This window comes from Urocitellus parryii, chromosome 15 (assembly GCF_045843805.1).
Source record: "Urocitellus parryii isolate mUroPar1 chromosome 15, mUroPar1.hap1, whole genome shotgun sequence".
NCBI lineage: Eukaryota > Metazoa > Chordata > Mammalia > Rodentia > Sciuridae > Urocitellus > Urocitellus parryii.
The window spans coordinates 2082704-2105588 of record NC_135545.1 but is presented as its reverse complement, the minus strand read 5'-3'; the positions used below and the strand labels follow the sequence as shown (position 1 = coordinate 2105588).

Here is a 22885-nt window from a genome sequence, read left to right as displayed (position 1 = left end):
TCGCCCTTGGGTGGGTCTCTCTCCCGATACCCGGGCTGGGTGGGAGGGTGTAGGGGTCCCACGTGGGCTCCTGCCTCGCCAGGGGGTTCGGGCGCGTTGTGGCCAGGTCCAGGACCTGGCGGGGCCTCGCGGAGGGGGCGGTGACGGGCGGAAGTGGCGCAAGAGCGCCTAACCTGGAGGGTTCGTGTGCCGGAAATGATGCTGCCCGGGCAGGCTTTGGTCGCGGAAGCGGGGGCTGCCGGAGCCGGGAGTAGCGCAGAGGGCGGGGCGCGTGATCACTTCCGCTTCCGGTCCGTCGGCTCCTTCGGTTGCTTCCCGTCCGCTCGGCGGCTCCCCTCCCCCGCCCGGCTCTCCGCGCCCCTCCCGGGCGCCGGGGCGGCGGGGCCGTCGGCGTGCGGCTCTCCGTGCGTCCGCGTGTGCGCCGCTGCGAGCCTCCGCCGCCCGCAGCCGGCGCGCGCCCCGCGACACCGAGGCCGAGCGGGGGCAGGGGGCTGACCGCCATGACCCCCCGGAGCCCCGCGTGAGGGGCCAAGGTGAGCGCGGGCCGGGTACCTGGGGCCGCCAGTCCGCTCTCTGCCCGCCCCGTGCCGGGCGCTCGGGCCTCGGCCGCGGCGCGCGGGCTCCGGCCGGGCCTCTGCTCTCTCCGGTTCCTCTGGGTTTCGTCCGCCGTCGTCCGTGGCGGCCTTTGTGCCTCCGCGTCCGGACGGGCTCGTCGGTCCGCTGTCTGTGCCTCTCTCGGTCCGGCTGTCAGCGTCCCCGTCTCCGCTGCCCCTCTGCCTGGGTTGCGCTCTCGTCTGGAGCTGGAGTGCCTGTGTGTGTCTGTCTGTCTGTCGGGCTCCTGTGCTTGTCTTCCCGGGTTCTGTTTTCTCTCCCGAGCCTCCCCCGCTCCCGTCCCCTTCGCCGGTCTCCTGCACGTCCTTCCGGCGCGCTCCTGCTGGGTCTGGGACCTGCGCCTTTCGGGGTGCCGGGGCTCGGTGTGTGAAGAGCGCCCGCTCTGGTCCTGGTGCTCGAGTGATACCCGGCAGGCGACTTCGCTCTCCAGACCTTAGTTTCCTAGTCTTAAATGTGTGTGATTGGTACACGCAGGGGTCTGTGCCTCTTCATTGAGGTGGTATTGAAAAGTGCCCAGTGTGTCTGGAACAGTGTGATTAGCTGGGAGCTCTGTTTATTTATTTTTTAATTAGAAATTTTTGTCTCACTAAATGTTTTATATTGGTCATTTGAGTTCCCTTGTCGAAGTTTGTCTGATATAGCAGTTGTATTCAGCTTAATTCAGTAGTTCCCTTTGTATCAGTTTGATTTGAAAAACAGCTTCACTCTAAGGGTGTCTATTGATCTTTGACTTGAGAGGTGTGTTTTCTTAGAGTGTTGAAGTAAGTACATGGCATTAAGATAGCCTATCTTGGGATGCCACCCTTTGGAAATGTTCTGTGTTCCTCTGATAATGATTGCAGACGATGTTATTGAGCGACTACTATCTGTGGGGCACAGAGCCAAGCACTTTGTGTACCCATCTTACTTAATCAACAACCATGCCAGGTAGGAATTCTTTCATTTCAGAATTGAGCATACTAAGTCTCAAGGAGGCTTGCTTTGCTGGTTTTTTTTTTTTTTTTTTTTCTCTTGTTTCTCAGTCCCAAGCCTTTCTTTTGTTTTCGGCCTGTCTTTTCTCCCGGTCCTCCTGCCCTGCTCTCCTCTCATATTTTTGCATGATCCTTGTGTCTTTGTCTCAACATGCCTCAGGGCAGCCCCCTCTGCCCAAGTTTCTCCATGATTTCTCTCCCAGTATCCTTGTCCTTCCTTTTCTCTGTCTGTATTTGTCACAGTATCTCTTCATCTTCATGTCCCTGGCCAGGCTTATCTTGGGACTCTGGCTGCCTTTTCCACTTAGTTGTGGGCAAGGTTCTCTGCCTGAGTTCAAGGCAGCCACTCTTATTCACCAGTGTGTCCCCTGGGTTTAGGTCATGGTAAGGTTCAGTAAATCTCCATGGTTTGTTGGAGAGGCATAGACTGGTGGTCAGAGCCTCTTCTGGACCCAGGCTTCTTTAGGTGTGAGGTGTGTCCTAGGCAAGGGAGTTAGCCTCTCTTTGTTTCCTCCCATGTGAGGTGGCTGGGTTGCACGGAGATGTAAGGATTAGTTGAGTTAATGTGTGTGAAGCACTTAGAAGGTGCCTATCATGAGGTGAGAGCTGTGCAAATGCTTGCTGGTACTATTCTCATGAGCTTGATTTCTGCCTTCTGTCCAGGTCTCATCAGTTGGTCTCAACAGGTTCATTTAATTTAGGTTAATTTAAAAGTGTAAGTTTTAGAGCTCAGGTGGCCTTGGTTGAGCCTGCCTTGCCATTTCTGATAAGGCAGTGGCCAAGTTATTTAACCTCCAGAGCGCGTGTCTAATGCAGTGTTAGATGAGATAATGTATGCCTTATGCTTAGTGAGGCCTGACACATGGCTGGGGCCCATCAGTGGGGCTCTTATAGCCCTTATATCTCCTTCCTTGAGTTTTCCTTCCAGCCCTTGGGAGGGACGCCTGGTTTCCAGGCATCCCCCACTTCCTGCTGCCTTGGAGTGACTCTGGTCTCCCTACCAACTCCTCAGTCCCTCACCAGCCTCCTCTCCCTTGTGTCCTTGTTCTGCCCTGGATTCTCTGCTTCTTCTATCCAGATCCAGAAATCTTCCCTGCCCTCTTTTCTTCATTTCCTTCCTGCACCATTTATTGTATGATTTTCAGAGTTTGTAGAAAAAGCCATGTCCAAACCCATGTATGTGGTTTCTGCCCTGTGGGGCTTGTGGGTTGACCTCAGCCACAGAATCATATGAATGAACTCAACATCATGAGGGCTACAGAGTCTGCTGGGAGGCCCTGGGAAACCGTGATCGTGATGTTCAGGTGCAGATGTGGGATGGGAGTCTGGTGAAGGAGGAGAGCATGAGGGCAGGGTGATAGTCTCGTGACATGCCTGTCCAGTCTTTACAGAGGTCTTCTGTTCACCAGGTCCTCTCCGTTCTCTGGACTGCCACACAGATCTCCGTTTTAGAGAGGGCAGGAGTTTGAGGCCTGCTCAGGTTAGCCTGGCTAAGAAGGGGCTGAGGTGGGGTGTGGCCCCAGGGAAGTATGACTTCTGTGCCTGTGACTTGCTGTATATTCTGCCTCACTGAGCAGGGACCTAAGCAGGAAAGAGCTGGGCACATTTGAGGAACTGAAAGATGGCTTGGGTGACTTTCAGACAGAGGTTAACAAGGGACAGAACCTTGCAGGCCACAGTTAGGATCTTGTGTTCCTGTCTGAGGGGAGTAGGCGGCCTCAGGGAGAGGCCGGAGAGAGGGGGCTCTGGCTGGCCTGTGTCTGTTTGTGTTTTTAAAGATCCTTTCCCCCTTCAGATGCAGCAGTCTGCCAGCATCTGCTGCAGCCTCCCTCTGTGAGTTTCCCCATCTCTCCACGCCCCTTGACGCCCCTGACACCACCGCTGGACACCATGTCGACCTCGTCCCTAAGGCGCCAGATGAAGAACATTGTCCACAACTACTCGGAGGCGGAGATCAAGGTCCGTGAGGCCACAAGCAATGATCCCTGGGGCCCGTCCAGCTCTCTCATGTCTGAGATTGCCGACCTCACCTACAATGTTGTGGCCTTCTCCGAGATCATGAGCATGATCTGGAAGCGGCTCAATGACCATGGCAAGAACTGGCGGCACGTTTACAAGGTCAGCACCTGGTCTGTCCCCTGGGGCTGGAAAACTGGGACAGCAGGGTGTGCCCTACAGGGGAGCTTCTGGTTCCCCAGAGGAGCTGAAATGCTGTGCTTCTATGTAAAGTCTCTTGTTTAATGACAGCAATAAATGCAGTTGATCCTTGGCATCCCTATGGCGTTGGTTCAAGGTCCCCTGCATTCACCTAATCCAAGGATGCGTAAGTCTCTTCTTCAGATGGAGTGGTATTTGCAAATAACCTACCCATATCCTTCTGTGTACTATTTATCACTTCTAGGTCACTTGTTGATTTCTGACACAATGCTAACATTATGTGAGTAACTCTGATACTAAATTTTTTAGGGAATAATGACAACAGAAAAACTCCGTACACATTTAAACAGTTTTTACCTCCAGATATTTTGGTCCATGGTTGGTTGAATCTGGGAATGTGGAACCTGTGGATCATGAGTAGCAGATCTATAACATTCTAAAGAGTTTTGACCCTTGTGAAGTCTACTTTTGAATGAGTGAAATACTGGTAAGATTCGTGTGCTCAGAGATTTAAGGATTTAAGAGGGCCCATAGTTCCCTCATCCAAGGACATTCTCATCTGTGTCCTATCCAAGCAGGAGACCCCTTTACACAGATGACACTGGGCTGTGGGCATGTCAGAGAAGCATGGGGAATCTCAGCTGCCTTTCTTGAGATTTAAGAGGTCAGACCTCTCGGCTATACTCTTTATTGCTGCTGTGCAGCAACTACTAGGGTCTGATGTGGAGACCCCAAGACAGACAACAGGTGAGTGCTTGCCAGGAGTCAGGGTGGGGTGATGAGAGAGGGGCAGCAGAGGGAAGTTTTGGGTGACAGAACAGCTGTGTATCTTGGTTGCAGTGGTAGTTATGTGCTGGGGCACTTGGTCAGAATTGGGACTGTATGTTAGAAAGAGTGGGTTTGACTGGATGGCTCATGCCTTAATCCCAGTGGCTCAGGAGGCTGAGACAGGAGGATTACAAGTTCAAGGCTAGCACCAGCCACTTAGTGAGGCCCTAAGCAACTTAGTGAGACCCTGTCTCAAAAAATGAAAAGGGCTGTGTGGTAAAGCACCCCTGAGTTAAAGCCTCAGTCCCCTGAAAAAAAGAGAAGGTTTAATTGTATGTAAATTAGACCCTGATTTAAGAAAGGAAAAGTGAGAGAGTGTTTCTTTTTACAATTACAGAATATTTTGCTGTACAGATTGGCCTTAATTCCTTAATTCTGTGTTGATTTTTTTTTTTTCTTTTAAAGTGGTTTTTAGTATTTTGCTTTTTCAAGCAAGAATGTCCTTGTATGTTTGCTGTTTTCTAGAGCTGGAGTTGCTGGTTGGAGGGCATGTGCATGTGTAATTTTGGTAAATGTGGTCCAGTGTGCTTGCCCTAACCGAGACAGACTCACTGCCTCGGCTTTGGGCTGAAGGGAATTTTGTGTCTGTGGGCAGGACTCAGTGAATGGGTTTCTGGTTCGACTGCTGCTTTGGGTGCTGAGAGCCTGGCATTCCCTCCTTAGGTCACTCTGTTCCTTGTCTTCTGGCAGAGAGACCAAGGGCATGGACTGAGGCCAGGGGGCTGGGTTACTTCTGTGGGTGGGACCTGAGGCCCATCTCTGCACCTCCCTCGTGGGAGGGTCCAAGGAGTGCTGCCCTTCTAACTTGGGTCATGGCTGGTGAGCATTGCAGGGCCCTGCTGCTGTGTTTTCCCCTGACTGTTTGTGGAGGTCTGCTCTGTGTCTTGGTGGGCACAATGAGGTCCAAGGCCCCTCTGTCCTGGCTGACCTCAGGGACTGCTACCAAGGCAGAGATGGTTCCCCTGCTCCAGTGTGAGAAGGCGGAGGCCCAGAGAAGGGGCAGCACTAGGGATTGGATGGGGAATTGAGGCCCACTTACATGACACACCAGGGCTGGGTCATGACTTGGGTGGATCATAGATGGAGTCATGTGATGGACTGTAAATGATGGACTGAGTGGCGTTTCTCCACAGGGGCAAGGCCCAGAGGATAGGCAAGCTCTGTGTTGGGGCAGGGAGAAAGGATGGGCTGGTGGGATTGGAAGAGAGGAGTGCATGGTGGGGGGCTGGGGGCCTTGGATAGCAGATCCTTCCTGACCAGTAGCTGGTATATTGCTGCTGGTGGCAAAATGCAGCAGGTGGCTTTTGGGCAGCATCAGGAAGTCCTGGGAATGTTCCAGGCTGGTGGCTGTGGGCTGCATACAGGGCAGGGAAGTGGCAGGAGAGATGGGTGGGTAGGCCTGGGTGCTTCTTGATGGTGGTGGGGAGTCCACACAAGGCTGTGTCTTGAATCCTGTTGGGTTGGCCCTTTGCTGGATGGTGCTAAGGACCTGCCCTGATAAAACCCTGCTCTGGCCCCCCAACAGCTACGGGACAGAGGTGGTCAACTCTAACTAAGTTAGAGGGGCTTGTGGGGATGGTGGAGGACTCTGAAGCTGTCGCGATAGGGGAAAACTTCTGCAGAGGCTGCCAGGCCAGTCACAGGTCCTTCCTAACTTTTCTAACCTGTTTTTTTTTTTTTTTTAATTATGGATTTTTAATTTTTTTTTTTTTTGAGAGAGAGAATTTTTTAATATTTATTTTTTAGTTTTTGGTGGATACAACATCTCTGTATGTGGTGCTGAGGATCGAACCTGGGCCGCATGCATGCCAGGCGAGTGCGCTACCGCTTGAGCCACATCCCCAGCCCCTGGATTTTTTTTTTTTTTCTTTAGGTGTTGATGGGCCCTTATTTATTTTTATTAATTTATATGTGGTGCTGAGAATCAAACCCAGTACCTCACACATGCTAGGCAAGTAGTGCTCCACCACTGAGCCACAGCCTCATCCCTAAATGTATTTTTCAGTTGTAGTTGGACACAATACCTTTATTTTATTTATTTTTATGTGGTGCTGAGGATCAAACCCAGGGTCTTGCACGTGCCAAGTGAGCACTCTACCACTGAGCCACAGCCCCAGCCCCTTAAAAAATTTTTAAAAGATGGACTTAATTAGATCTAATTTGTAGAATCTCAGGATTCTGATAGATGGGTGTATTTTAAATTACCATCAAAGTCAAGACATAACATTTTTGTCACCCTGGAAAGGTCCCCCGTGACTTTTTAAAAATAATTTTTAAAAAATTTTTTAGTTGTAGTTGGACACAATACCTTTATCTTATTCATTTATTTATTTTTATGTAGTGCCGAGAATCAAACCCAGCAGCTGGCACATGCTAGGCAAGCCCTCTGCTGCTGAGCCCTCCTACCCTGCCCATGACTTTTTTTTGTGTACTGGGAATTGAACCCAGGAGCACTTGACTACTGAGCCACATCCCCAGCTCTTTTAAAAAATATTTTATTTAGAGACAGGGTCTTGCTGAGTTTCTTAGGGCTTTGCTAAGTTGCTGTGGCTGCCTTTGAACTCCTGATCTTCCTGTCTCAGCCCCCTGAGCTGCTGGGATTACAAGTGTGTGCCACCACACCTGGCCCCTGGTGACATTTGGCTTTCCTTCTCCATGCCCTGACCTGGCCCAAATGCCCCTGCTCTACTCTCCAATCCTGCAGCCGCTTCTGATTCTGTTTTCCCTGTGACAGAGCCTGTGGATGTTGGTCTTTGAGTGCTCAGGAGTCCCCAGCTTGTGTGGCCACTGCTGTGGGGATCCTGCTTGCTCAGAACCTCTGATTTCTCAAGCTGATGATGGGATCCTGTCTCAGGTGTGCAAAGAGAGAATTAATGGCATCTGTGATACCCTGCTGCATCTGGAGCCAGTTCTATCCCCAGGCTGACCTGCACGTAGAGTCGTTATGAGCTGCTCTTCTAGCTGCTGCCACACATGTGGAGATCTAAGTGTACACTTGGCCAGGGTTCAGCAGGGGCCACTGTCTGCGTCTGACTGGCACCTCCTTTGGGCTTCACAGTTCCCTCGTGGAAGTGTGTGTGATAAGGATGGAATCCCAGAGACCCAGTGTCCCTGAGCTGCCAGGAGCCTGGGGCACACCTTCTGCCCTCAGGGCCCCTTTGCTGACTCCTGCCTGCTTGGGGAGGACCTCTCATTCCCACCTCTGTCGCCTTGGATGGGTGGGAAAACTGAGGCTCAGAGTTTGAGGAGTGGTCTGGTACGTGGGCTCATCTCTCCAAAGCCAGAGTGCTCCTGCCTGGCCACATTTCATGGGGTCTAACTGCCCCTGCAGAGAAAGAACACTCCAAGTGGCCCCAGGGATGAATCTTGAATGAGTAGGTTCAGTGTTTATCCTCCACTTTTAGGCATGGTCCTCTGTCAAACACAGGTTCTCAGCACGGCCTCCAAACTACCCAGTGAAGGAGGTTCTTCCCTCCTTTTCATTGATTTTTCAGATCAGTAAACTAAGGCAGAAGTAGCTCAGGAGGGGTCAGCAAGCTGTAGGCCTTGGGCCAAATTCCATGCACTGCCCTTTACAGAAAGTAGGTGCTGACCCCTTGTTCATTGTGATGTAGGACATCTTTGATAAAGCTGTTTCAAAGTTTAGCAAGGAGTGTTGGGTTGTTCAGTTGCCTGCTTTTACATTAAGGTTTTAAGATTTTCTGAGTTATGGCATACCAAACAGATCATGAGTGTATAGTGTGATTTGCTTTTGCCTACCTGCACACCTGTGTGTCCTGTCAAGAGGGAGGCAGAGGGTGTGTCCAGCTGCTGGTAGCCTGCCCTAGAGGCACCGTGGCTTCCTGCCAAGACTGATCTGGAACACTAGAAGGCTGCCTGTGGTCTAACTTTGCTTGCTATCGGGTCTAGGGGCTTGGCCCATATTGTTGTATGTAGCAGTTCATTTTTCTTTTATTTTTGTGTATATGGTTACCCCACTGTGTGAACTTACTACAATTGATGTACGCATTTCACTGTGGCTGGGTTTTGGTGCTAGATCCTGGGTTCACATTCTAACTGCAACTCCGAAGTCCAGAGAGCTCTGAAAGTGAAAGTTTGTTATAATCCATTGGTGCAAAGTCTGATGCTGACCAAGGTGGGGCCTTTAATAGAGTGTGTGTTGGTCTCACTTTGTGAGTTGGCGTGACTCTCCTCTGAGAGTTCTCTTAAGGTGGCATGTGCACAGTCTTTCTGTTCTGAATCAGGGAGATTCTGGATTCCAAAGTGCTGGGCCCCAGGAGTTTTGGACCTAGCTTGCCCCTCTGCCTCTCAGGATTGGGAGTGATGCTGGATAGAAATCACTGTGCTTTTTCCTTTCCCTGCCACATGCAAACACTTCCAGGGCCAGTTAAAGATTAGTCTCCAGGCTCATCCATAAGTGCTCCTAACACGTGTTTAGAGAGCCTGGCCAAACCTAGGCTCTCTCCCCCAGAAGGCTGGGCAGATGCTAATGGCCCACAGCAGCAGTTTCTGGCAAATTCACAGTTTAGACAGAGTTTGGCTGCAGCAGCTGCCTCCTCCCCCCCCCAATTTTTTTTGGTTTGTTTTATATGGACACAGTGTCTTTATTTATTTGTATGTGTGCTGAGGTTCGAACCCAGTGCCTCACACATGCTAGGCAAGTACCACTGAGCTACAGCTGAAGCCCCATCCCTCCATTTCCCCCCACTTTGCTGTGTACCTGGGAGCTTGGATGGGTTTTGGGGGCTCCACGAAGCCCCTGAAAATCACCTGTAAAATTGGGATGTGCCTTTTTCTGAGGACGGTCGCCAGTGTTAAAGGGACCTGGAACCTTGCTCTGTAGATGGGGTCTTGGGTCCAGGTCTTGCCCAGGGATGTGTTTTATCCCCATTCAGTTCTAGTTTATTGAACGATAACTTATTCATATGTTACGAAATACAAAAGCCCCAAGGGTGCAGGTTCAACAGCAGTGTGTCTCCGCCCGGACCTCTTCATCCTGGTGTTCGTTCTTTCTTTCTTTCTTTCTTTTTTAATTTTTTTTTTTTTTTAGTTATAGATGGACACAATTTCTTTATTTTGTTTTTATTTATTTTAAGTGGTGCTGAGGATTGAACCCAGGGCCCCAAATGTGCAAGGCCAACGCTCTACCACTGAGCCCCAGCCCCAGCTCCCATCCTGATGTTCTTTCTGAGAGCATGGGGCTCCTTCCTGGAGGACTTCACCTGGTCACCCCAGACTCCTGTCGGTGTGAAGAGCGTGGCTCTCAAGAGTGAGGGCACATTCAGACTGACAGACCGGGGCGCAGGCTGTCCAAGGCACCTCTAGTTGCCTTGACAAGTGCACTTTTGTTTGGCCCTGTTCCTCATATTCTGATTTGAAGGATGTGGAGAAAGCTTTGTGGCAGCAGATGACCCCAGGCCACCCAGTGGCTGCGGCCGCCCTATTCTCTTTGCTGTTTTCATTCAGGTAGATAGAGCTGCATCTCCAGGTCACCCCTCTGCAGCAAACAGTTGGCGGCATCTGGTGCACTCGGTGTTGGGCAGCCACCCCTTTGTGGTGACCGAACTTCTCATCATGCTGAAAGGACCCCCACCCCACTGAGGGTGCCCTCCCTACTCAGCCTCCCCAACCCTTGGCAGGCTGCAGGCAGTTTCGGTGACCTCTCTTGTCCATGAGACCACTCTGGACCGCTGCGCGTGGCTACTTTCTGAGCACGCTCTGTCTCGCCTCCTTCTGCGCATGTGTCGTCACTTCACCCTTTCTACCACCTCATGCTCCTACTGTGCGGATGGACATGTCTACCACTGAGATGACATGGGCCTTGGGACTTGCACCCAGGAGGCTGCATGAGTGTCTGGGTACTTCTGGGCTCTGCTGGGATACCCAGCCTGAGTGACTGGTGTGTCCCTGCCCTGTAGGCCATGACACTGATGGAGTACCTCATCAAGACTGGCTCAGAGCGTGTGTCCCAGCAGTGCAAGGAGAACATGTATGCTGTGCAAACACTGAAGGACTTCCAGTATGTGGATCGTGATGGCAAGGACCAGGGTGTGAATGTGCGTGAGAAGGCCAAGCAGCTGGTGGCCCTCCTGCGTGACGAGGACCGGCTGCGGGAAGAACGTGCCCATGCACTCAAGACCAAGGAGAAGCTTGCACAGACCGCCACGGGTGAGGTCCCTTCCCTTTCCCTTGAAGCCCCTGACAGCCTCGGATCGGGTCTTCTGTGAGTTCCTGCCTTCCAGCCATCAGGGACCCGGCTTTCCTCACCTGGACCCTGGTCTGGTGGGCCTGTGTCCTTTCCTTCCCCTCAGGCCTCTCCCTGCCTCTTGCCATGGAACCCTAGAATTGAAATTTGTTCAGTTTTTCCATGGTATTCCCCCAATGCCTCTTTAAGGGCTAGGTACGTTAGGTCCTGAGGACAGCCAACAGTGTCCCTGACCTTGTGGATCTGTACCCTGGGCCCTGGAGCAGGCGCAGACAGGTGTGCCCATAGGTCTCTCTGGGGAGTGGTTGGTGCCAGGTAAGAGGGCCTCCAGATATGGGGCTAGGAGGTCTTGCAGACTCATACTTAAGGGTGCTGTCCTGTGCAGAAATGAGGTGGGGCAAAGGCTCTGGAGTGGGCGGAGAGAACCAGAGATGGAGGGCCAGTGCTATGGATGAGGGGATGAGCCAGGGTCACTACAGGCCTTTGTGTCTGCTTCATGGGATTTTAGGATGATCTTCATAAGTGATACACTCAGTTTGATTGGTAGTGACCAACATTGTAAAAAAGGTAGAAGTAGAATAAAGAGGAAATCGGAGCTCATCCCCTGTTCTAAGGTCATGATCTTCCCTGAAGCATGGGCAGGCCTGTGGGCCCTGGATTGTGCAGAGTAGTGCATTCTTTACTGGATGGGGGGATGCACACAGCCATGAGAGGAGTCGGCCGCACAGGGGAGGGAGGGCCAGTCGGGTGTGCAGGAGACTGGCTGTTCCTGGGTAGTGCGCGTGTGCCTGGGTTAGGAAAGCCCCGTTGGTAGTGGGGTTGTTCCTGGATGGGGAAGATGGAGTGTTGCCTGGAAATGAGATTGGCTGGACCTGTTGGAGCAGAGGGAGCAGGAGGGAGCCTGTGAGCCAGGGGGTTCCAGCTGCGGGTGTTTCTGTCTGGTTGTGTCATGTTTGAGTTCTCTGTTAGAGCAGCATGGATACAGACCTGCCCAGGGCTCCAGCCTTGGCCATGAACCTGTAGCTGGAGTTTAAAGCAGGGAGGAAAGGAAGACAGGGAGACTCAGGAGTGGCCAGTGTGGCTGGTGGGGAAGGGCTGGGCTGGGCAGGGCATTGGCTGAAGACCGGGGACCTTAACCATCTCATGGCATGTACTTCACTCAGTCCACATAAGTGAGCATGCCTGGCCCTGTCCCCAAAACCTCCACCATGGACCCTGAAATTTGAGTTTCCTAGTTTTTTTTCCCCCTCCATTTTTAATTAGTTTATTATCATTGTACATATTGGTGGGATTATATCTTTGTACATACACACAATATGACACTATAATTTGGTCAGATTTACTTCCCAGCATTTCCTGTAATTTTTATATGTCTTAATGTATTTTTTAAAAATACATATTTTTAGTTGTTGATAGACCTTTATTTTATCTATAAATCATGCTAAGAATCAAACCCAGTGCCTCACACATGGCAGGCAAGTGCTCTACCGCTGACCCCCAGCCCAGCCCCTGTCTTAATGTATTCTTTATCATTTGTTTTTTCTGCTGGTTGAAAGTGAGAAGCCCAGCTTTGGCCAAAGGCCACAGTTTGCTGGTCCTGCCCTGGAGCAAGCTGTGGGAGGCAGCTCAGGAGCACCCTAGGGTGAGAGTAGAAGCAGGCAGGGCTGGCAGCCACAGGGCGCCTGTGGAGGGTGGCTAATGAGGGGGAACCCCCCATGCTGTGGCTGGCAGAATGAGGTGGACATGAGGCTCCCCATCCACCTTGGCTGGGGCCAAGATTTGGCAGTGGGATGGGGACTCCTGGCCGCCCGTTGCAGTACTGCGCTGATCTGGTTCCGGGCTGCCCTGATAGAGTGCGGTGGACCCTCGGACAACTTTCAGGAGAGCCTGGATGCAGGGTGGGTGGGACCAGGAGCACAGGACCCAGCACCTAGAGCTGAAGGAGACAACTTGCTGGGGTGGGGAGAAGAGGAGAGTGCAGGGTCTGCTCTGGGGGCTGCCGCGGCTGTGCCCATGGGGGAGTTTAGCAGATTTGGTGCTGGGGAGGGAGGGGTCGTGAGGAGATGCTGACTGCAGAGGCTCTGTCAGCCCTTCTGGGGGCCTACCACTGTCTTCTCCAACTTCTGCCAGCCCCGGAGATAGCTTCATGTGTCTCCAGCTGTCCCTTCTTGTTCTACTCCCAGAACCAAGAGCTCCTTGTCTACTTACTCTCTTCTTCTTACTGAGCCTTGGGTCCCACAGCCTGAACTGACACTGTCCTTCCCTGTGAATTCCAGCTGTTCCTGCCAGAGCCACAGTCTTCCATGAGCCCCTGGAAACTGAGGCTCTGGGCCTCCATCCCTGGTTGCCTGGGTTGGTGGGGGGCTAAGAGGGGACAGGGAAGAAGAACCTCTTGCCCAGCTCTGGGGCAGACCTCAAGGCAAACAGGCCTGGGCTCAGGTGTCCTTAGCACCCTCGTCCCTCCCTCTCCTCCTCAGCAATTTGCTCCTGTCCTCCCTTTGTTCCTCCTGTGGGTGGGTCTGCCTTCACCTCTCTGCAACCCTAGCTCCTCAACCCCTGCCCCAGACTTGGCCTGCAGAGGCCTTGGTGGTGGGTATCTGGCAGCAGAAGCACCCGCCTTCCCTCCCTGGGGTTGCCGTCTCTTACTCCCAGGTCCCTGGTTCCTGGTCCATCTGTCTTGTGTTCTTCCTGCCCCCAGCCTCCTCAGCAGCAGTGGGCTCCGGGCCCCCGCCTGAGGCAGAGCAGGCCTGGCCGCAGAGCAGTGGGGAGGAGGAGCTGCAGCTCCAGCTGGCCCTGGCCATGAGCAAGGAGGAGGCTGACCAGGTACTGGGTGGTGCTGTGGGCCGTGGGCCGTGGGCCAATCTCGTCCTGCCATCCTGTCTCCATGCCTCACTCTCCACTGCTCCCCTCACTCCTGCCAGCCCTCCTCCCTGGCCCTTGCTCAGTCTCTGCTTGCCTTGGTCCTCTGTTTCTGTCCCTTCCTTCCTTTCTGGGAGCTGTCCTGGATCTCCGCCATCTGGTGCTCTGCATCTCCCTCTGCCCATCCCTCACTGGCTTGGGGGTCTTTTGCCCCTCTCTGACCCTCTCCAGTCCTCTGTCCTCCTCTTTAACCTTCCCTTCTGCCTCTGCCTCTGGCTCTGGCTTCCCCACCTCTGCCCCTCACACTCTCTCTCCCCCAGCCCCCGTCCTGCGGCCCCGAGGATGACGTCCAGCTCCAGCTGGCCCTTAGTTTGAGCCGAGAGGAACACGATAAGGTCAGAGTGGCCTCCCTGCCCTGCCCAGGGGTCCCCTCACACCCTACTCAGGTGCTTGGGTCCCACCCTCACCCCTTCCTGGAGTGCCCCCAGCCCACAGGCTTGGTCCACACTGAGCTCTCGGTGTCTTTGGCTGCAGGACCTCGGGTAGCATAGGGTCTGGTAGAAATGCCCTGGAAGTGAGGCAGACCTGCTAGGGTTGTCCTGGCGTGGCAGACCCCCAGTGCAGGCAGCACCACCAAGTCACATGCCCTGGCAGAAGGCCAGGGCAGCAGGGTGGCCGCTGCCCCCCTGGGGCACCTCACACTCTTCACATCTTGGACCATACATGCTTCCCTGCCACCCACCCGCCTTTGGCCCAGGTGTCCCACACCATTTCATTCATTGTCCACATCCCATTTTAATTTTCCAAAAGAAAGAAGGGTGGTGGGGCCTTCCAGGCTGCGGCAAGCCATGTCTGCCCAGTGCTTGTGCTCTGACTCCTGCTCTGGCTGGTGCTTCTGTCCCCACAGGAAGAGCGAATCCGTCGTGGGGACGACCTAAGGCTGCAGATGGCAATAGAGGAGAGCAAGAGGGAGACTGGAGGCAAGGAGGAAGTGAGTGGGGTGCTCTTCCCCTGGGACGTCCGGCTCCTCCTGTGGTTGGAGGTGATTTCTGGGCATGGTGCACTGAAGAGAGAAGGCCCAGATGTTACAAGAGCCTGCGCGGCTGTGGGTGGGGTGTAGGGCGTGGGTGGAATGTCCTGCCTGGGGTGTCCTCTCTGGGGGAACGCATGGTAAGGCGGAGCTGTGCAGCTGTGTTCAGACCTTCCCAGAAGCTCCTCTTCCATCTCTCAGGGTTTTGGGTGGATGGGGCTCATTTGGGTGTTGCGGCTGAGTCGCTCAGGGCTGGCTGCAAGGTCAACACTGACCTTCTCGTCCAGTCTCCACCGGTGACCTCTCTTCACTCACTGGTCTGCCCTGAGCATTTCCATGACTCTCTGGACCCCACTGCCACCCTGTGGGCAAGGGAATCTTGAGGCCAGTCCTGACTTGAAATGTGAGGACATGCAGAGCAATAGCTGAGGCCATGGGTGGTCAGCTATCGGGGCCAATTTGATGGACAAAAGTGCCTGCTCAGGCCAGCCTCAGCCTATAGGGTCTTCATCTGGCTGCGCCAGCTGCCCCAGCTGCCCCCTGTGTTCCTTCCACTCTTGGCATTGGCCAGGAAGAAGGATGTGGCTCCTTTGTCTCCCTGAGGCTGTTTGCCTCGTGGGTGCTGCCTGTGGCATGTGTATGAATGTGGGGCACCTCCACTTGCAGAGAGATGGGGCCCCAGTTGCCACCCCCACACACCTGGACACTGCTCAAGCGTTCTCACACGTGCAGCGCCTGGAGGCTCAGTGCACCACGGTCGCTGCAGGACAACAGGGCTTGGGGTGGGCGTCCAGGGTGAGGCACGAGGAGGGTAGGCAAAGTCTGCTGAGATCAGATGTGGCGCAGTATGTGGGGCAGCCTGAGCTGCTGCAGGTTGAGGGGCTGATCAGAGGTTGTGAGTGGCCACCTGCTGCCGTGCAGGTTGTGGAGGGGCCCAGAGTGGGGGGACTAGGCCCAGGCCCTTTGGTGACTGGGCTGTGGGTAGGTGGAGGTGGATGGAGATGGGCAGGACCAGTGGGTGTGAGGGACTGCAGGGCATCTGAGACGGCCCTTCTTACGTCTTCTCTCTGCAGGGTCCCACACGCCTTCCCTCCAGGTCCTCGCCCTCTTTTCCTCCGGCTCCCCACCCTTTTCCCTCCTTCCCTACCCTCTGCCCTCGGTCCCTCCGGCACCTGTGTGCTCTTCTCTTTTCTCTCTTGCAGTCATCTCTCATGGATCTTGCTGATGTCTTCACGGCCCCGGCCCCTCCACCGGCTTCAGACCCATGGGGGGGCCCAGCACCTATGGCTGCCCCCATCCCCACGGCCGCCCCTGCCTCAGACCCCTGGGGGGGACCTGTTGTCCCTCCAGCTGCTGATCCTTGGGGTGGTCCAGCCCCCACACCAGCCTCTGGGGATCCCTGGAGGCCTGCTGCTCCTGCAGGACCCTCTGTTGACCCTTGGGGTGGGACCCCAGCCCCTGCAGCTGGAGAGGGCCCCATGCCTGACCCATGGGGAAGCTCTGATGGTGAGTGCCACAGGCCACTCCACTACAGCCCCTCAGCCCTGTGTACAACCCTTAGCCAACCATGCCTTTAGGAGGGGGAACAAATGCAGTCAGGGGGTTCCAGGCAGTGGAGGGTGCCCTGGGCACTGTGGGTGTCAGATGAGATGGCCCAGAGGAGGGCGAGTGAAATTGAGTCTTGGAGGACTTGAGAGGGCCTCTGGGGAGGCGGCAGCTGTACAGAGACTGCGCAGGAGAGTCTGAGTGTGTTTTGGGTACCTGGAGAAGGTGGTGGGTGAAGCTGGGATTGGGTTAGGGTGTGGAGGTGGCTGGATGCCTGTCTGGACAAAGACTGGAGGCTTGGAGGAGGGGCAGGTCTGGTGAGGCTAGGCCCAGGCTCTGCACCCCGATGGGTGTACAGGTGTATATGCCTGGAGGAGGCATGGACGTGGGCTGGGATCATTGCTTCAGTGGCTACGGGCTCAGAGGAAGCAACCCCCAGCCACCCAAACAGGGAAGGCCACCCTCCCCTCCGCTGTTCCTTCCTCACCTAGGTGGGGCTCCAGTCAGTGGACACCCAGCTTCTGATCCCTGGGCTCCTGCACCTGCGTTCTCCGACCCCTGGGGGGGGTCACCTGCCAAACCCAGCACCAACGGCACTGCAGGTATTGGGCAGCTCTGGGCTGTATGTGCATGTTGGTGTAATAGTTCACCTCCTGGGTCCTGAGGGTGCGGGGCGCAGAGGCAGGGCCTCCAGGTGCTTGCTGAGTGGAACACCCTGACCCCCACAGCAGCTGGAGGCTTCGACCCAGAACCTGATGAATTCTCAGACTTCGACCGACTCCGCACAGTCCTTCCAGCCTCTGGAAGTAGCACGGGTGAGCTGCCTGCCCCCTTGTTCCCCAGAAGCTCCCCACGCCGTCTCTGCCTGTCCCGTTTTCCTCGTCCAGGCAGGACAGGATGTCTTTAAGACAGCAGAGTTGGTGAGATAGAATGAGCCAGACCCTGTTCACAGAGGACACTGTGGCTGTGTTGGGAGTCATGTCAGAGGGGAAAAGTTGCCAAAGCCGTACAAAGAGTTCCCTTTAGTGATCGCCCACCCGGTCGCCCACCTCTGGTCCCTCTCTGCCTGAGGCATCGGTCTGGAGCAGGCCAGTGCGGGGCTCTTTACCAGAGTGTGTCCCCAGCCATTGTCCACTTTTTAAAAATTCTTGAATTAAGCGAACTCCTGCTGAAGTGCCAGCCCTGGAGGGAAAGAGTGACCCCAGCTCCCCTCCTCCCTTATGGGGCACTGACCTAGACACCCGCTGGTCTGCAGCTGGCATTCTTCCCAGTCTTTCCTCCCCTTACAAATTTGTGTAGTTTTTAACATTAGAATTTTTAGATCTTTTTTTTTTTTTTAAGTGACCTCAGGCCAATAGATGTCATCAGCTTATGGCGACAGCCATGGCTCCTCCACTGTGAGATCCCCACGGGGGGCCCGTGTGCTAGGTGGGCTTCTTGTGAGGACCCTGTGTTGAGCCTGAAGGTGCCCTGTGAGCACCCATCCTGCTTTCAGCACCTGGCCCTTAGATGGCTCCTTCCTGAGAGTCACTGCCGTGGTTGTCAGGGACACCACATTCCCTCTTTCCCTCTGTGTCTGCTCCCTGGAATTAGGCCCCTGTAGCTTTGACTTTGGGCTCTGCAGTTTGAGCTGCCCGCCTTGGACAGATCATGACCCATCTGGGCCTCACGTCCTCAAGGAAGTCCCAGCCTGCCTGTCTCCCTTCAGAGCTGTGTGACCCTGCTTATCTCCTAGGGGAGCTGGAGCTGCTTGCAGGAGAGGTGCCCGCCCGCAGCCCTGGGGCGTTTGACATGAGTGGGGTTGGGGGGTCTCTGGCTGAAGCTGTGGGAAGTTCCCCACCTGCCGCTGCCCCAACCCCCACACCTCCCACACGGAAGACGCCAGAATCCTTCCTGGGGCCCAATGCAGCCCTCGTCGATCTGGACTCCTTGGTGAGCCGACCCGGCCCCACTCCTCCAGGAGCCAAGGCTTCCAATCCCTTCTTGCCAAGCGGTGAGTGTGGCACCCCCTGCAGGCCAGCCAGAGCCAGTGCCTCGTGGGCTAGGGATGCTTCCCTCTGCCCCCCCCCCCCCACCGTGTGCAGTCACTGGCGGAGCCAGCACCTTCTGACTGCACCCTGTCTCTCCTTTTCTGTCTCTGCAGGAGCCCCAGCCACCGGCCCCTCTGTCACCAATCCCTTCCAGCCAGCGCCCCCTGCAACGCTCACCCTGAACCAGCTCCGTCTCAGCCCTGTGCCCCCAGCCCCTGGAGCACCACCTACCTACATCTCTCCCCTTGGTGGGGGCCCTGGTCTGCCCCCAATGATGCCCCCAGGTCCCCCAGCACCCAACACTAACCCCTTCCTCCTATAATCCAGGGCAGGAGGGGGACCTGGCCTGGCCGACTTCCCCCCACTCCTGCTCCCTGGGAGACAGTGTTGTGAGTGCATGTGAAATGGGGGCACTCCCACCCCAGCGCCCTTCCCCCTTCTGGGGCCCACTCACACTACGCCCTCTTCCCACATCCCCAACCCATTTCCCCCAGAGAAACTGGACATGGGGGATGGGGAGGGGAGCCAGCCAGAGGAGGACCCCTTTCTGTGGCATTAGAAGAGGGAGGGACAGCTGGGGTCCCCCCACCATTCCCCCTCCCTCCAAATTCCTGACCCCTGTCAGTGTTTGAGCCTCCTCATTCCCCCCTTTGCACCCCGTGGTGAACCCTTGGTGATGATTTGGGCAACTTCGGGAATAAATGGCAATTCTCACGGGTGTGGCTCCTACATTTCCATTCAGTTCCTGTGTCCCTCAGAAGCTTCTCTCCTTGTGGGATCCAGGGCTTGGAATGTCTTCCCTCTTGGGGGCAGCTGGAAACTTGTCCCTCTCAGCAGCATTGATTTATCTGAGCTAGTTCCTGGGGCAGGCTGGCTGAGAGCCGAGAATCTGCCAGACACACTCAGGGTTCGGGGGACTGTGCTCTGGGGAGCTGATGTCCTTGGGCGTGAGGCGTGAGGCCTGCTCCAGTCAGTGGCACTGTGTTGAGGTCAGCATTGTCGAGGGAAAGCTTGGTGGTGGTGACACCAAGAATCGCTTGGGTGGCATGTGCCTTGCGTCTGTGCCTGCTGCAGGCATTGCTGACCCACCCCAGTACCCCTTGGCACCTCTGGAATCAGCCTCTGCTGGCTGAGTCAGGTGAACCATCAGGTGCCACCTGTTGGCCATTTTTGTGTGTTCTTGTGTGCTGGACCCTATCTGGTGAGGACTGGCCCAGCAAGGTGGGTGCCACCGTCACCTGTACATACAGATGGACATTGGCCATCTGTAGCCCAGGTCCTCCGTGATGGGGGCCCACGTCCTCCACGGGTTTCCTTCTGTGTGGGATCTCCTCTTACTCTGTACAGTCAGGTCCTGATGACTAGGTTCGTTCTTGGTGACTACAACTCCATCAGGTAAAGTCTGGTTGGAAGCCAGGCACAAGGACATCAGTAACACTTCATTCTTGCCTCTTCTGCTGGAGAGGCTCAGGTTGAGGGGACAGATGACTGTCATGGGTGCTTGCTACAGCATCCATGCCAGCCAGGGTCTCCAAGAGGGCCACCCATAGGGGTCGTGATGCAGGCTCTAGGATGGCCTGTGACACCCCTGCTCCCTGATGTCTCCCTTATGTGGATGTTGCTGAAAGCGTGTATGACCTTGGAGCCTTGGAGTGGAATAAGAGTGTCTTGTGGTGACATGAGTTAGGGTCTTCTACTTTTTGCCAAGTGTGCCCTGACCTCTTGGTGTCTGGAACATCCTCTCTCTCCCCACTCAGGCCAGGGTGCTGGGAGGGGGAGGGGGATGGGGATGGAGAGCTGGCCAGCCATGCCATGCAGAAGAGGACAGGTGGGTCAGCTGGCTTGCCAGTATCCCTGGCTTGACCCAGGAAAACAGCCCCCTTCTTGCACCTGGATTCCTAGACTGCTTATGTTGGTCTGAGGGGACTCCCCAGAGGAAATGGACCTGGGCTTCCTGAGACCCACTCTAGTCAGGGTAGGGCAGTTGTGGGTGGGGCAGCAGGGCAGGAAGACCAAGGCTCTTGCAGAGTTGTCCTCTGGTGCAGCAGTGTAGCCACACATCAGCCCCTCTGCCCTGATGCAGGGTCTTCTGGGATAGATGCCTGAGTGGCACTGTGCTTCAGTTAGGAGCAGGGAAACCGGCGGTGAGAGGGATGGCCCGCCCAGCGGGGTGAGGTAGGGCTCTGACCGCTGCACAGCACCAACGAGCTTGTTTGTTCATTCTTTCCCCCAGAGTATTCCAGCTGCAGAGTTAGTAGGAGCTACCATCTAAGGGAGCCCTCTGAGGCCCAGCACCTTGGTGTGTGGTGGCCCTCCAAGATGGGGTGGCACGAGGGAGTCCCCAGTCCAGGATGCACGTGCAGAGTGCATTTTACTCCTGAACCCAGAAACACTGTATCACAGAGCTATAACTTTAGTCCTCCATTTTAAAAAATTTTAAGACCGGGGCTCCCTAAGTTGCTGAGGAACTTGTGATCTGAACAAAGAAAAATAAAAATTCTGGATGATCACATGTGATCATACTACATAATTTAGGAAAAGATGTCACTGGTTAAGTTTTTCTACCTTACTCCTTCCGTTGACAGCATTAATGTGTGAACTAATGTTTATATTTAGTTCAGCTGCATTTATGGCACAAGATCTCCTTTTCTAAACAGCACCAATTTTCCTGAAATAAGAGCTCTTATTTTTAGCAGCAGTTATATTTTTAAAGATTAGCAGTTTTAAAAGAAAATATTCTAACTATATACCTTTTGTATTTTATACTCACCAGTTACAATATTTATAAAAAGCTAATGTCTACATAAAAAGTGTTCTTTTTTCACTTTCCCAACTCCATACCTTAGTCAATGTTTTTTTTTGTTTTGTTTTGTTTTTTCCCCCTCTTCCCTGTTTCTGACCTTGTTGGGGGAAGTACAAGAGTTTCAATCCAGGTACTTATTTGTTTTGATGGGATGCCTGATTTTAAGTGAGTATAAAGGGTAGAATGAAATAATTCTTAGTTCAGGTGTGTTCCAGTGCCTCAAAAATTATGTGACAGTGATTACTGACAACCTAGAAAAAATGAGACATTTGAAGGTGCCTTAACAATCTTAAACCCACAACGGCTGAATGGCAAGGTGGCCATTATACTTCACTGTGGAGCAGCCATTGCTGACTGGCCCTGAAGGTGAGACTCCAATCCTGTGGTTTTTGGTAAATACACAAATTTAACAAGACTGGTCACTAAATTAAAAAACTGATTATTTTAAGAGCAGTTTACATTGAGGGAAATACCTTGCCGAGGTACTCTATGTAAAGAGAGGTCGGAGACGCAGGGAATTGGCAAGTGAGCATGCTAGAGAAACCCCATGAAGGCTGTCTCCCCGGTGGGGTGCATGCACTTACTACAGCCTGCATTTTGCTGTATTTCCCTAAAAATCACCAAGTCACTCGAGTAGTAGTTTGTGTTAAATTACTATTGAATTTTAGGGAAAAGTAGCCATTTCAGATTGATAGAGAGAGACATAATATTAATTATGCAGATTCAGACAAGAGTTGACAAATTTCTAGAATATCAAATTGAAGTCCTTTGCCCAGGTCAAGGACCACACAGACAGCCCAAATGTGCAATTTATGATTTTAAATTTTGATCCTCTGAAACAAGTTCTGGAATGGATGGATTTCCCATTAATTCCACCACAGAAAGATTTATTAACATTGTGTTAATGCTGCAAATGAGAAAACAATTCAGGGGGAATATACTCACAAGTAATTTGATCTGATAAACTGATACCAAATGGACAAAACTAAAAACTAAAAAACGTTTTGAAAAAAATGACAGGGCTGGGGATGTGGCTCAGCGGTAGCGCGCTCGCCTGGCATGCGTGCGGCCCGGGTTCGATCCTCAGCACCACATACAAACAAAGATGTTGTGTCTGCCGAAAACTAAAAAATAAATATTAAATTCTCTCTCTTTAAAAAAAAAATTAAAAAATATTTTAAAAAATGACAAAAATAACATGAGGGGGCACAGAATTCCACATAGCTTTGGCTTATTAAAATATTTCACACTTTGTTGGAGAGACTTGAAAGCATCTGACAAGCCTGCACATTGGTGGAAATCAGACAGTTTGCAAGCACCCTTCCCACGTGGCCAGGGTCAGTGAAGAAGCCTCTCCCCAGAGATCACACATGGTGGGGAGTTCCTCCCAATCCTGCCTCGCACTTGACGGCCACCCCGAGGTCTGGGGCAGTGACAGTTATTACCTGGAAGAGAAGGGACTCGGGTTCCCATTGCTGGGGGAACAACGCAGCTTTAGCTTTCCCAGAGTAGGACGCCTGAACAGGTTTATGACACTGGAGAATCTGTCGCATTCTTGTACCTTGAACCACTCCCTCCTCCTTCCTACAGTAGCGCCATCTTCCCAGTCGTGTGATAGTCCAGTGACTCTAAGAACACAAGCATGTCCTGTGCTTTCCCTCTTGGTTCTGCTCAGATGTACCTAGTGTCTTCCTAGTTTTCCTTGGACTCCAGCCTCCTGTGAACTTCCCTCGCAGCAGCACCGCCGGGCCCCTCCCAGGTCTGGGAACCGGCTGCGGCTCGCCCGGGAGCCCAGGCACCCCCCCCCCCCAGGCCTGCGAGGCCGGTCAGTCCCCGGGTCGAGGG

The 22885-nt window shown here is 53.7% G+C and overlaps 1 protein-coding gene across 1 annotated transcript; it reads left to right on the top strand.

Annotated features, from left to right (window-relative positions):
• The first annotated feature begins 326 nt into the window (after nucleotides 1-326).
• On the top strand, nucleotides 327-18955 carry Epn1 (epsin 1). Its single transcript, XM_026381203.2, has 11 exons — nucleotides 327-533; nucleotides 3379-3701; nucleotides 10487-10736; nucleotides 13472-13596; nucleotides 13953-14027; nucleotides 14540-14623; nucleotides 15865-16168; nucleotides 16699-16809; nucleotides 16936-17022; nucleotides 17943-18200; nucleotides 18351-18955. Exons 2-11 carry the CDS (start codon nucleotides 3474-3476, stop codon nucleotides 18557-18559), a joined length of 1731 nt encoding a protein of 576 aa, XP_026236988.1. The 5' UTR covers nucleotides 327-533; nucleotides 3379-3473; the 3' UTR covers nucleotides 18560-18955.
• Nucleotides 18956-22885: the final 3930 nt, after the last annotated feature.